General features: G+C 37.7%; 1 protein-coding gene across 1 annotated transcript in view; it reads right to left on the bottom strand.

Moving 5' to 3' along the window:
- The window catches only part of FRK (fyn related Src family tyrosine kinase), a 44,686-nt gene extending 37,294 nt beyond the window's left edge, over positions 1-7,392 (bottom strand). The window contains exon 1 of the mRNA XM_066545800.1: positions 6,962-7,392. Coding sequence (XP_066401897.1) covers positions 6,962-7,392 — 431 coding nt within the window. The remainder of the gene's footprint in view (positions 1-6,961) is intronic.
- Between the last annotated feature and the right edge of the window lie 7,096 nt (positions 7,393-14,488).

The following is a 14,488-nucleotide window of genomic DNA, read 5'->3' as shown; positions in this document are numbered from 1 at the left end:
TTCTGCTAAGCAGACTTGACAATAGGTCTGTAATTAGACGTGGCAGTGATGTACCCTTGACTTTGCTCATACAACTGTTCCAGCCCGTGGTGAAGTACAAAAGTAAGAGACCAAAGAAAGTAGATGGGCTTGTGCACTTTTCAGAAAATCCTTTCTGAAAGCAATGGGGCTAGAGAGAGCCATTGATTTGACCTTGTAGGGTACCTCTTATATTTTTATGTCTTAATCTCTTCAGTACAGATAGAATCTTACAACAAAGAAAGTCTTCTATAACCAACAGTGCTTTTCACATAACAATAATTCTTCACAGAGATACCTGACCTAGTTTGTTTAAAATGAGCCCAGCTTTAGGATTTCTTAGCCCGGCTGAACTGTTGGTTGGCTATTTCTCAGTTCTAAACCTGCTCAGAGATCCCTCATCTCTGCAGAGTCTCTATTGTCCTGGGCAGAGAGCCATCAAAGACAGCTATTGAGAAAACATTGTACAATACCTGGAAAATGTTTTTGCCAACAACATTGCTCAAACACAGCTAATCTATGCTAGCATGCACAATGTTTATCCCTAGTGAGACAGAAAAAAAACCCCACCAAACAGGACTATCAAGTTGTTATGACCAGTATGTGGCCTTTTTTTTTCTTTTTTCTCTAAAAGGCACTGTAAAGGCCACCAAGCCTTAGGGAAAGCAGGGCTGTATTGCATGATCTTAAAAATATCAGTCTTATAAACTTTCTCTATATTGTGTGTGTGTACACATGTATGCACACACAAACTACACCTCCCCCCCCCCATGGATAAAGTATATCAATAGAAAGAAAAGATTAATTTTACATATAGGCCTTTCAATCTTATACTAAATGTGTATTTTGGTGATAGACACCTTTTCTACCAAAAAAAAATGTAAGAATGACTTTTGTACTTGGCAGGTTCCAAGAATGTGCAAACAAACTACTAGAACTTTGTGCAGTCATTTAGCAATGAACAATTTTTACAAGTTCATTTATTTCAGTATAAGGGTTAGTGGTGATTCTGGTGGTGTCCTCAGGAGTTTGTAGCTCCAGCATAAGGAGCTATGAGAGCAAGAGAGAGGGAGCACACAGAAAGCACAATAGATTACATTCAGTTTTCTGAATGTATTTCTGAGGTATTCAGTAGAATCCAAGGTTTCACTTTTAAAAAAGCCTCTAGCCCATTTTGACTGTAAATACCACTTTGAAAAATGTCCCATGTGAACCAATGAAACCCCAAAAGCCTGACTTCATGGGAAGTGTAAAACAAGTCAGCCCAGTGAAAGCTTTATTGTTCTCATATAGTAACTGAAATTCAGTCAATGTATGAAACAGTTAAAGCTGAGTCAGGTAACAGAAGGTGAAGGAACTATGGAGATTCACAAAAATAATCTACTAGACACTTCTGCTTTCAGCGGGTTGTTTAAAAAGCTCACTGTGGAATTGACTGGTGAGGGTTCATTGATTAGGTCTGGGGCTCAGTTTCCACCAGCTGGGAAATACCTACATAAGATATAAGAGATAAGTAATTTCAAAAGTGAAAAAAGTTAAAAGTAATTGCTATGATCTTCTTTGACCCAATCTACTAGGAATTCGTATGGATTTGCTTCCCTCATCACAGCAGTCTTGTGTCAATAATGCTGGCATGAACATGTCCTGGTTCAGGGCCAGGACAGAACACATGGAATGAATGATATCCAATGGCACCATGGCCTGTATCAGCAGTGATGTGGCCAGCAGGACCAGGGCAGTGATTGTCCCTCTGTGCTCAGCCCTGGTGAGTCCTGTGTTCAGTTTTGGACTGTCTCATTACAGGAAGGACACTGAGGTACTGGAGCATGTCCAGAGAAGGGCAATGAAGCTGAGGAAGGGTCTGGAGCACAAGGAGGAGCAGCAGCTGAGGGAGCTGGGGTAGTTTAGTCTAAATAAAAAAGGGCTCGGGAGTGATCTCATTGTTCTCTGTAACTCGCTGGAAGGACATTGTTGTGAGGTGGGAGTCAGTCTCCTCCAGATAAATGACAAGAAGAGAGGAAAAGTTGTGCCAAGGAAGGGATTCGTTATTTTAAAAAACATTTTTCATGAAAAGGATTATCAAGCACGGGAACAAGCTTCCTGAGGAACTGGTGGAATCACCATCCCTGGAAGTGCTCAAAAGGCATGTGGATGTGGCTCTTAGTGCCAGTGGCAAACACTGGTGCTGGATTAATGGTTGGACTCTTAGAGGTCTTTTTCAACCTCAGTGATTCTATGATTTTATGATTGTGAACTGTCTTTCAATAAACAGACAACAGGTCCATCAGGACAGCAGGTGAGAGTCCCCTGCAAGAACAATCCATCTTTCCTCTATCAAAACCAGAATTCACGCCACTCCAACAGCAAGGTGTTTTATTTTATTTAGCTTCATTAAAGTTGACTGTAGAGCTGGGCTGTATTTCTCATCCAGAACAATTTGCACTATGTCATTTTCTTGTTTAGTTTAAACAACTGGCAGTAATAAAACAAGAGCAGGTGAATATGTTACTATGGTTCCTGTTTGTAGTGCAGAATAACAGACACAGAAAAAGAGCACAGAGACAGGAAGGTCACACACTTTGCCAAGAAGATCTATCTTTTAATTCAAATTTTGGTATTTGTCAAGTTGTTCTTTCTGATCATCCTTTATTGGAAGTGCAAATTAAATTATGTGATTCTATCTCCAATAACATTTTTTGTTTTCCAAGTGTCTAAACACAGAAAGAAGAGCATTTCAGATTCATGGGATGCAGCAGATACAACCACATTCAAACTACCTTAGAAATGAAAAATCTGTCTGGCTCATGGTTTTGACTGCTACCTGCAACACAGAAAGAAGAAAAGCACCAAGTGCTCTCACAGTTGTTAATATATCATTAGCATAGTTTGTGTTTGCTTTTGGTCAGATATAATATAAAATAATGTTTTCATGGTAACAGATTTATCTCCTCATGAAGAGAAAGTTCACGATGTGACTATGGTTTGTCAGATTAATGCTTCCACCCCCCAACTGCCTTGTCTCCCCTACTGCAGGTGAGGCCAGGAGAACACACCTGTCTGCAGAGACACTAAACACAATTCCTTCATGACCTCTCCCCCTGACAGGTTGTTTTTGGTATAGGAAGTACAGCAGGTGCTAGAAGAGCTCAGCAATGAGAAGATGCTTTACTGGCAAAAATAAAAATGAAAGGCCTTGTTTCCCCAGTCTGTCCAAAAATGACTTCACTGTAGCAGGTGTGCACTTCTTGGATGCATTTCATCTTGTGCAGCACATGTTTGGACTAAAATGTTGCAACAAAAAGAAGTCAAGCCATGGATTTACCTTTTTTTCCCCTATTCACACAGATTGTCACTAATTTCATCCAAGTCAGCCACCTATGAAGAGATCACTTAAGCCAAAGGAAGGAAGCAAAATGACATTTTTTTTCTTAGCAAGAAATTGTGTACAAATAAGTGTTTGATTTTGATATAATTTAGTTCTATTATATTATATAAATATACTAGCAAAATATTAAAAATGCCCCCTTCAATTGTAACATATGACTTCTACCAATAACCTTTAGTCAAAGGAGAGCAACACAGTAAAGAAATCTCATTCTTTCTCAGTTCAGGTAGCCAAGGATACATTAAAATTGCCTTTGTTGTGAATAGTGTATATTTTTTTGTTTTTCCCAGATGAGATATTGCAAATCCTTTCTGCCCTTTCCCCCACACATTGACCCACCTTATCAGCTCTACCTCAGTCATATCAGACAGTCAGAGACACCCAGGAAAAAAAAAGAAGTTATCTAAAGAAGTTTCTTAATTTCCTTCTTGCTTTACTTCATTCTCTTTCTTACCAAGGAAAAGTAAGAAAAAAAAAGGCATGCCTTTCTCCCTGATAAAAATTCACAGACACTTCAGCAAGGAGACAAACTGGTCTGCTGCAGAACTTGTTGAGAGCAAGCAATGACCCAGCATTATTCTCTGCCAGCACTGACAATACAGTGCCAGATGGACTATCTGATCTCTAACTATCTCTATAAGAAAGACCATGTCAATATTTTGATAAAAGAGGGCCAGATAGATTTGCTTGTTAATACTCTTGAAGGTCACAGGCAAAACTGAAATGATAAGCAAAAGAAATTTGACTACTCTGCAAGCAGCTCTCAAGCATTTATTGTCTAAACTTATGGAGTGGCCCTGTCACCTCTCACTGTAGAACCTTTCGTGCCCCTCTATTCCTTTGTTTCAGTGACTTTACGGAGTAGCCATGCATGCACATGAATGCAATTTCTAAAATAGTTTCTACACAAACATGCTGAAATCAGCTGCTAAAAAATGTGATCAGTCTGGTTTTCTTCCCAAGCTTCCTAAGGATCACACCATGAATTAAGTCTGTTTCTCAGAACAGAATAGCCAGTGTTTCTTTATCTAATGAGATGGAGATGCAATCTGGAAATAAAATTCTTGTAGTCTCTGCAGATGCACAGAAGCTGGCTGGTGCTACAAAATGTGCATTCAATTAAGTCAAAGACTGTTGATCAACTGTGCCTGGCAAATATTACAAGCATAAAAACCACACTGCACATATATGGTAAATGTATATTTTGGCAGGTGAACACAAGATTGTGAGTCTTCCATTCTTTGTCAGTTCTGTGCTGGAACCACAAAGGATCCTGCCATACAGGATGCAATGATGCATTAGAAACTTTGCATATTTCCACGATTGTCTATTTCATGGCCATGAAAAATTCGCCAACACCAAAGGGAAATAAAACCAAAATAGAGAGATGAGAGAAGATAAACTCAGGTTGGGTAGAGAGAATTATTTAATCTTTAAATTTAATAAAAGAGATACTAGAACAAGCTTTTTTCTAATTGCAATATCTTTAGGGAAAACAAATAGTGGCTCTTTAAACCATCAATACTTTTGTTCTTACTGTTTCACCAGGATAACTGAATTATAAACTACAGACGGTGGGTGAAAGGGAATTCTTTGAGGAAATTGTAGCAAGGGATCTTCCAATTTGATACAAGGCAATAAAAATCCTCATCTTGAGGATGAACAGCTCAACCTGAAATGCCTAACAAAGCAAAGAGGTCTAGCTTTATTTGGCCATGTTTGAGTTGGGATGACTCTTCAAATGTCCTGCAGAGGTCCCTTCTGACCTCAGTTGGTCTATTGTTATATGTGTGTGGGCTGACAGGCTTGTACATATGTTAAGATCACTAAAGCCAAGTGACTTAGAAAGAAATCTGAGAAAAGACAACATGTTTAAGCCACATTAATCTTGCTGTGAAATAAAAAGTATATTTGGGAGAAATTACTTCATCTGTGAGCTGGAAAAACTCTCCATTGTTTCCTCTCCAGTGTTCTAACAATCTATAGAGAAAAAATTTTCTTGTAACTTAGTCTTTACTATAAAGGGAGAAAGGTATATAAAAAAGTAAAAAAACAATACAATTGATTCAGCAACAAGTAAAAAAAACAGAGGTTACACAACAATGCACTTCAGCAAACTTAACTTTGTGTTTGAAGCTCTAGATATAGAAAGATAAGGACATTAGGAGCTGAGATGTTGTATAACTGAGAAAAATTACTTTCAAAGTATTAAGAGCATGAAGAAATCTGATGACTTCTAAGAAAACTAGCTCTTGAAAGAGAGCAAAGGCCAACCTGAGCTAAATTAGAGCCTAACACCATTTATCTAGTGATTCAGAAAATGCCTTCCCTGCAGATTAATTTCTCCAGCTGGAAGAATTTTTTTGAACACAACCATTGAAAATGTTGTCTGCCTGAATATAGAAATAGAAACAGCTGGTCAAACTCTGGAAATTAAGGTCTTCAGGTTAGAGATTAATCTTAGAGTTGCCCTAAAATGCCTCCAGCAAAAATCCTACAGCTGATAAAAGACTAGTATAATCATATCTGAGCCAATTTTTCTAGCCTGTGGCAGTACAGTGGGCAGATCAGGTCGAAGATGATGTTTCAGGTCCAAATGAGATTTAACTGAAAGACTGCATCACCATCCCTCTAAAGTCAACATTCATTCTGAGACTAATAATGAATGTCGCTTATGGCATTTCTTTATACAGTGATAATTTTTTCCAAAATATACCTCTGGAACTGCAGTCAGACCGATTTCAGCAAACATTGACTCTGACTTTAACACACAGAAGTAACTGTACAGTCTAGGCTGATTCAGATCTTACTCATCATTACTAGGGAGCCAAGTAACTGATTCTGTGAGATTTCTGGTCTATTTCAGAATATTTAATAAGATCTAGCATGCTTACAAAGGGCAGAAGAAGATGGGATGGATAATTAAAATCTGTGAAAATTTAATAACTTCATCTGTAGTCTGTTGTTACATCCACTTTTGCCCTTTGCAGTACTCGCTGCAGTTAATTTTGCCCTGAGAGCAGAGATTTGCCTCCAGAGAAGATGCACATAGTCTAGAAGGAACCATTTGAAACTTATCTGCTAGGGACTCACCCATCATTTGGAAGATGAAAAGGTGTAAAGGTAGCTTGCTTTAACTGATTAACTGGTAACTTTGCAGCTGGTTAAGCTGAACACTTATTTAGAGCAGGGGTCATATATTTCTACTCTCTGGGTATCATCTGATACACACTTTTATACAAATAAAAATAATGAACCAACACAGCAGTAACCAACTTGATCTTCCCAGGTGATTTTTAAACAACTGATTAGTGTATATCACAGAAGGAAATTATTTAAAACAAAATATAAACCCTCCACACTCTGCCTTCAGTAATTTGTTTTCCTGTGGCCACAGTGTCTTTTCCTTGCCCACGGCAACTAGTGCTACCACCTCTAGGACCACCAGAGGCTGGGTGTGGCAGGGTAATACCCAGCAAGAGAAAAGGCCATGACCTGTCCCAAACCCATTTAACATGACAGAGAAGAGTTTCATTTCACACAATATGGGTTACTCACGGCTCAGCTTCGATGCTCTGGTCAGCAGCAATGTAGTTGGCAGGGATGTAGCCCGTGATCTTGCGGCCAGGACAGACTGACCCCTCTGGCAGGAGGAGCTTGGCATACCACCATCCCTCATGGGATGCATTCAGCACTTCCAGTTTATCCCCAGCTCGAAAGCTCAAGTCATCCTCCGTGCGAGCATCATAATCGAACAGTGCCACAAAGTTGCAAATGTTTGCTAGCTCCTGGCCAGGCAGTGGAGGTAAAGGTTTTTCTTTTATCTTACTCTCTAAGTCCTTCTGTCCTGTTTGGAGGTCAGGTTTTACCACAGCAATGTTGGCAAAGACCTGGCCCCCTTTGTCTTCCTGTTCACCATTTGTCCCAAAGAATAAGCAGGGAAGGTAACGCTTCAAACAGGGACAGTGCTTCTGGAAGAAGTTTCCCATCTTGATACTTTGTTGCTTCCTCCGCTTCTGCTTTTCTTTTGCTTTTCCTGGTTGCAAGACCCTTAGACCAATTTTTGCACCATCCACATCTTAGCTTTTTGCGGACTTCTTCTCCCCCTTCTCCTTAGGCATAAAATGAATCAACTCTTGACACAGCTGGAAGCTCCTCTCTGCGTCCCACGGAGAGCTCATTACAGATGCCTCCCAGTTAGGGAGTGAAACCTAAGCATTCAAGTGCCAGCACAGGTATGGAGGGAATTTTTCACTTCCTCTTCAGAAAAAGGAAAGCAACACAACAGCTGTGCTGGGCTGAGCCCTGAGAACAAAGTGTGAGCCTCTTCTGTTACAGCAAAACAATAAAGCCAGAACATGTAAATAAAGGAGGCTTTTCAATTCCTTCTGCTCGGGATGGGTGTTTTCTTATCTCAGATGTGGTCAGGTCATGTGATCAGTGGTGAATGTCTGTCTTGGCAATGATTAACCAAACTGCTTCCTCAGCAGTCTGACGTGGACAGCTTGAATGAATATTTCCTTTTGCTCCCGGTTTGTACTGGTTTCGGTTTGCAGTTTGCTCCCCTGAGACGACAGAGGCCCTCAGCAGGAGTGCACCTGTGGCTCCTGCCCTCACTCACACCCAGGCGCATTCCCTGCCAAGTACCCACCCTTCAAACAAACACTACGGCTTTTTTTTTTTTTTTTTTTTTTTAATTCAGCTGGGATGGGCACTTTTTACAAGGAAAACCAAATATATATGGCTTACAGTAATAAAGCAATATATTTTAAGGCATTCCTTATTCTGCATTTTAAGGAAACCAAGGTACTAGCCAAAAAACATTTCTCTAGGTGGCTGGCTGATCAAACCAACGCTATATAAAAATAATGGCTGTTTTCCAGTCAGCTTTTAAACAATGACTCTGCATTGACCAGTATATTCCCATTTCTAAAGTATCTCTAATCCAGCATACAGACCAAGCATGGGTGTCTGGATACCGTGTGGCTGTGGCAGGGCAGGCTGAAGGGTTGGCTGTCATATCACAGCAGTGCACCCCAAGCTTTGTAACCCCTGGAAAACACCACAGCCTGGAGGACTGGTTGGAACCGGAGCAGGAAGCACAGAAGATACAGACAGAAGATACAGTGATAGCCTGTCTGCACACAGTGGTGGCATTTCAGTAAGAGACAAACTTTTACAGATCAGAGTCTATTTATTGAGATCATACATACAGATCACATACAGACCTATAACTTCCTGGTGATTAAAAAAACTGAGTCCTATATTTTTCTTTTCTTTCCTTTCCAATTTTTTTTTTTTTTTTTTTTTTTTTTGGTCAGGAAGCTGACTTCTGTGGTTTTATTTTATTAGAAAGAAAACACCTAAATAACAGAAACCAAAGTCACTTGCTTTCATCATGTCTCTCATTCATTTGAGTGAGGAGACCAGTGGCAGAGGCAGTAGGCTACTGACCATCTAGAGACTGTGGGATGACTAACTAAAGGATATCTCCATTGAAAGTGATAATGTTAGTATCAGGTGCATCTCCACTGAAGAGGAATGGGGAACTGCTTATAAACACTTCTGCAATGCTGCAAAAGAAATTAAATAAAGGAGAAAGTACCATACACATCAAGTCACCACTAAAAACCTCATCATCTTTAGAGTCTGATAAAAAAAAAAAAGTATGCTGATTTGGCAGATTATGATAATCTTATTTCATTTCTGAAGCACCACTGGAGATGATTTTTCACCAGTGGTTATTAACTACATAATAGTAAGAACACAGATATCCAAGAGATATTTGCTTTCCCTTGGTGTGAATAACACTATCCAAAGGAAAGAAAAGCCAATATTGATATCTTCAATTAGTCTTGTTTAAGTAATTGATTACATTTATTGAAATCAAAGAATATTAGAAACTACTACTAAGTAATCTCACAATTTTCAGTTTGCACATTTGATCAACTTTTCCTGTAATGGTTTTTGCTTCTGGCAACTTGGGCATTAATTTGACAAAGCTTTGCAAACTCATTTACTGCCCAGAATAGTTTCATCATGACAACAAAGCCATTTGCATCATACAGAATCAAGATGTACACTGCACAACCATTTTCAGGACCAAGCCTCACCTTTACACTCAGGAACCAATATACAAACACATTAGAAATCACACTGCATTCACTGAGACCACTCAGATAAGTATGTACAACTGGAGCTACAACAGGGCTTAAGCCTACAAACAGTTGTATATATGACTACCTTATCTCAAAGAGCTCCAGGCATTAAATTCATCTTCTCGCTCAATCTGTGTCCCTGCTTGGCTTTAGAAGAACAGAAAGACTTTTTCTGGAAGTGATAAATAACTATAAATCAGATTCTTTTCACCCTGATCTTCAGGACCAATTCCATGTATTAACCAAGTAGCCATTAAAATCATTAATCAGATTTAAAAGACTTCTCAAAAAGAGAGAAGATTTGGGTTGCTGAGAACCACTGAGCAGATTTCCTATCCCATGTGGGACAGGACAGTAAGTGAGTTGTCATGGCCACACTGCAGCAGCTTCTGCAAGGGTCTTTGTTCCCATCCTGGTGACTTTATTGAGGATTCACTGCATTTCTGAAAATAAAAAAGTTATCTTAATGGTTAAGAGACTATATAATTTTATCACAGGCAAGAAAAGAAAATCAGCATGTAATAAAAATGTTCTTGCTGGTTTTACAGAAAAAAATAAAATCTGATAAATCCCATAATCCTGATTTTCATATTCACAGTTTGGAACAAATCATGTATATTCAGGGGCTTTTCAATATAAACTGTTGTCCAAGTCCTCTGCATTTGAATTACATATAATTTGACAGAATAATCTTTGCATTACCTATTCCTTGACTTAGCTTATTTCTTTTGTCTTGCACCCCACTATATTTTCCTTTTTTGGCAAATCGGGCCAAAGAGTTCTGCATTGCTCCTTGGCTTCCTGTAACTTTATTTAATTTGTTTAGAAGTATGAATATCAGAGCAGAAATTGTTAAAAAATAAGCCACTGGAGGTAGAGTGACTGTAAAAGACTTAATCAGAGATATTGATTAATTTTATTGGCAAAAGTGCTTTAAGAAGAATGCAAGGGTCTCACCTCCTTTGTGCAGCCAACAATAGCTAGAAAAAAAGATGAATTTATTATAACCAGAATGGCACATTTACAGTATGAATACTGAAATTTAGTATTCTGGTCCCTAGATTAAAAAAAACCACCAAACACTAATATTGTAAGTCATTTCTTAAAATATGCAACACCTTGAAACAAAGATTGATCATTTAAAAGCTGTGTCTGACAGGACTAGATAAACTTAGACTTTAGAAAACAGAGCAGGTCTATTCAATCAAGCACTACTTTCCCCCTTCATGCTAGGTAATTCCCCATTTCTTTTAGTGTGTATTTCCTTGTTCCATAAAGAAAAGAGTGTACACTGATACTATAGGTTTGAGGATAACAGATATTTGAAGTTACTTTTTATGTTTTATATATATTGCCTATAAAGTCTAGTATAAGTAAGATTCTTGCAAGGAGCTTTGCACCTGCTTAAACAATTAATTTGAAGTCCTCTAAATCCATTAAATCAAATTCTAATTAACTTAGAGTCAATATCCCTTAGGCCTTATTCCACAAAACACTCCTGTTTAAATGCAGTGGTGAAACATATTTTTCTTAGTTGACTGAAGGGACAGAAGAATAATGTGCTAACATTACATCCTTTAGTAAACTTAGTACAAAACTAATCTGCAACACTGACATTAATTGAAGTGATATTAGAATCAGGTCCTGCTCTGCATGAATTAAGGTATCAGACTAAGTTGTATAAAATAAGTTCAGATAAGATTTGAATCCACAACATTTTAAAAGCCTTGTTTTGATAGAAGTTCTATTTGAGTTACATGCCTTCAAAAATTATGTTGTATGAGTTTGCATTACAGATAGTTTCTACATTTATTCATTTGTATATGCTCTGTGTGGAACTATTGGCATGAATACATAAAAACGTAGGAGTTTCAGAAAAAATGGACCCTCCTTCAACACATAAATATGCTGGTTCATATTTTAGAGACAAAGAGTGACATCACTGAGACTCAGTCTTCAGTACTGATGATACATGGCGTTTGAAACCATTTCCCTACGTCATGCAGAGAATTGTAGTCTGATCAGCTCTGCTGGGGAAAAAAAAATTCCAAGGCAATATCCATCAACAATTTTTTTATGAAATATGAGTCAGTTGAAATTGGAAATTGAAAAAAGACAGTGGTTTTTCTTAATGAGATCACAACAGAAACAAACATTTTCATTCATAATTGCATTGAATTTTATAAAAGGAAATAAAGACTCCATGTAAGGAAATTAGAAATTAAGGTATAAAATACAAGAATTTTAATTAAATAATCTATGATGCCTGTAGCATCACTTTCCACACAGTATAATCTTTTTCAAGACAGAAGTTATACTGCTGCATTTAATGTATGCTAGTTTAAATATTCAACATTATTACCTTACTTAGAAAAATTTCATAATGCATTACAAGAAAGCAAGTCAAACCCTTCAGCAAAGTAAAATATTCAAATAATGTGATCTTTAAAGAAGTTAGCAGAAAACCAAAAGCATATTGCTTTAAATCTGTTCTTGGGGAATAATTTAAATGACTAACCATTTTAAAGTTCTGTAGTTTTTTTAAGGTAACAAACTGAAATAAAGCACAGTGATTTTTTTTTATTACAGCTGTCTTTTCAGCTATATTTCTTTCCATTTGCGCATTAAAATGGAACATATTACTACCACTTTGTAGCTTTTTTATATTCCTTTTAATCAGCACTTCCATTTTGTTTCTCTAATTTGCAAGTTGCCTTTTTTCAGTGAAAATAAATTATGTGTGCAATTTTACTCTTGACAAAATTGTTTACTCTTATTGATTAATCACTTTCCTAGTTTTGTCTATTATCTTAAACCATAAATCCATGAAGACATAGAGTTACATTTGATTCTGCATTTTCCAACTTGAAATCTTTCTGCATTTGTAATGAGAAAACTCTGGCTATTTATTTCCAAAAGGCTGATCCAGTAATCCATCTCTACCCTAGAAAAACATTAAAAGTATACTTTCAAGTGCTTTGGTGATGAGGGTTGCTTATTTATTAGCTGAATTTGGGCCTGAAACATGCTACATCTGACAACAAATTAACAGAGAGGAATAAGGTTCTGTCAAGGATTGACAGAATAGAGACTTCCTCTATTTGTTCAAACAAACAGATCCCACTTTGCTCAAATTTAATGGGAGTTTTGCCATTATCTGCAATGGGACCAGACCTCAACCATTATTTTTCATTTCATTGTACATTATTCTAAATGATATACAGCCCACAGTGTTAAAAGTTGTAACTTAATTTGCTTTCTATGAAGCAGCCTCTCTGAATAAAACCAAAGAGCTGTAGCTCTCTAAGGCATGAAAAACACTTCTAATCAAATTTATCTCTGTGTGGGAAAAAATATGGCAAGTGGATGACAAAGAATTATCAGCAAACATGACTTTGCCATTCTTTTAAGAAAATGTATTCCAAAGCTGACCCTGCTATTAATAGTTTTTAAATTTAGAATGTGTATTTATTTATGAAGATTTTATGATGGGTCAAGATCGTTTCTCACATAACTCTATCAAAGTCTGTATGCTACAACATAGATGACTTGAGAACATGATTTACCATTTATATCTGAAGCTGGAATTGCATCAAAAGAAGCAGAGAAGTCCAAAGAGAGATTGATGTAAAGGAGCAGTGTATCAAAGTACTGCAGTCATTGTTTCACCTGCGAGTAAAAGTGCTTGGGGTTTTTTTCCAAAAAAAAAACCAGCACTCTCTCCTGACCTTCACTGTACCTCAAAAAGTCAGCACCTCACAGAGAGCTGAAATTTACTATTAGAATATATTGATATACCACATAAAGGAACACATCTTATTAATGACTTAAGATTACTGAAATATGGCATGCAAAACCACTAGAAAAACTAGCTGTTAATTCTAGAATAGAATAAAACAGAGCAGAACAGAACAGTTCACTTGGAGGTGACTTATAACGATCATCTGCCTGACCACTTCAGGACTGGCCAAAAGTTAAAGCCTGTTTTAAAGGACAATGCCCAAACACTTCTTAAACACTGACAGGCTTGGGGTGCCAGCTACCTCTCTAGGAAGACCGTTCCAGTTTGACCATCCTCTCAGTAAAGAAATGCTTCCTAACATCCAGTTGGAACCTCTCCTGGTTCAACTTTGAACCATTTCTACACACTCTGTTACTGGATCTCAGGGACAAGAGATCAGCATCTCCCTCTCTCATCCATCTTACTTTTATTCTTCCTGCTAGATCATATTTAAACAAAACTCATTTCCATGAGCTGTGCATACATTAGGATTTTATATATATCTAAAATCTCTCCATAGGAAAAGGACTGGTTCTGTAATCACTTCCTATGACTATATGAATCCTGTGCATGGTCCACCCACCTTCCTGATTAAGTGCTCCTCTCTCTTTGTACGTTTTCTAAATAGTTTTCTACTTCCTGTTTCTTTCTTTCTGCTGTATCTGCCTTTCACAGTGAGATGTTGTATAAAGAACATTACCCAAAAGGTAAGACACTCTTTATAAGCCAGAGGAAAGGTGCCCCACAGCAACCTCAGGATGTGCACTTCCATATTTTCCCTATGAAAAGTAAAGGATAGGCAGAAAGAAAGCTTTAAAGCTGGGATATGCTTCAAAACTATGTTAGGAAGTAGCAGACAGGTAGGTATGTGTTGCACAAACTGATGCAACTTGTCTTGCAAATATGTATTTTCTTACTGTTCTTCCTTTTCTTTTATTTCAGTATTCTTGTCTCTCTAGAGATGTAGAAAATTTCTGTATAGTTTCCTGCCTCCTCTTTTCTTTCTGCTCATCTTTCACAGCTGTACAATGAGATGCTGTACAAAGAACATTACCCAACATCCAAGACATGATCTTTATAAACACAGGGAGAGGGGATAGGAAGCCACCAGCCTTGGTGATACTCATTTTCAGTAAGGACTTCTGA

The sequence above is a fragment of the Molothrus aeneus genome, chromosome 3 (assembly GCF_037042795.1).
Source record: "Molothrus aeneus isolate 106 chromosome 3, BPBGC_Maene_1.0, whole genome shotgun sequence".
Taxonomy (NCBI): Eukaryota; Metazoa; Chordata; class Aves; order Passeriformes; family Icteridae; genus Molothrus; species Molothrus aeneus.
The sequence above is the reverse complement of the archived record's forward strand: the minus strand, read 5'-3'. Positions and strand labels throughout refer to the sequence as shown.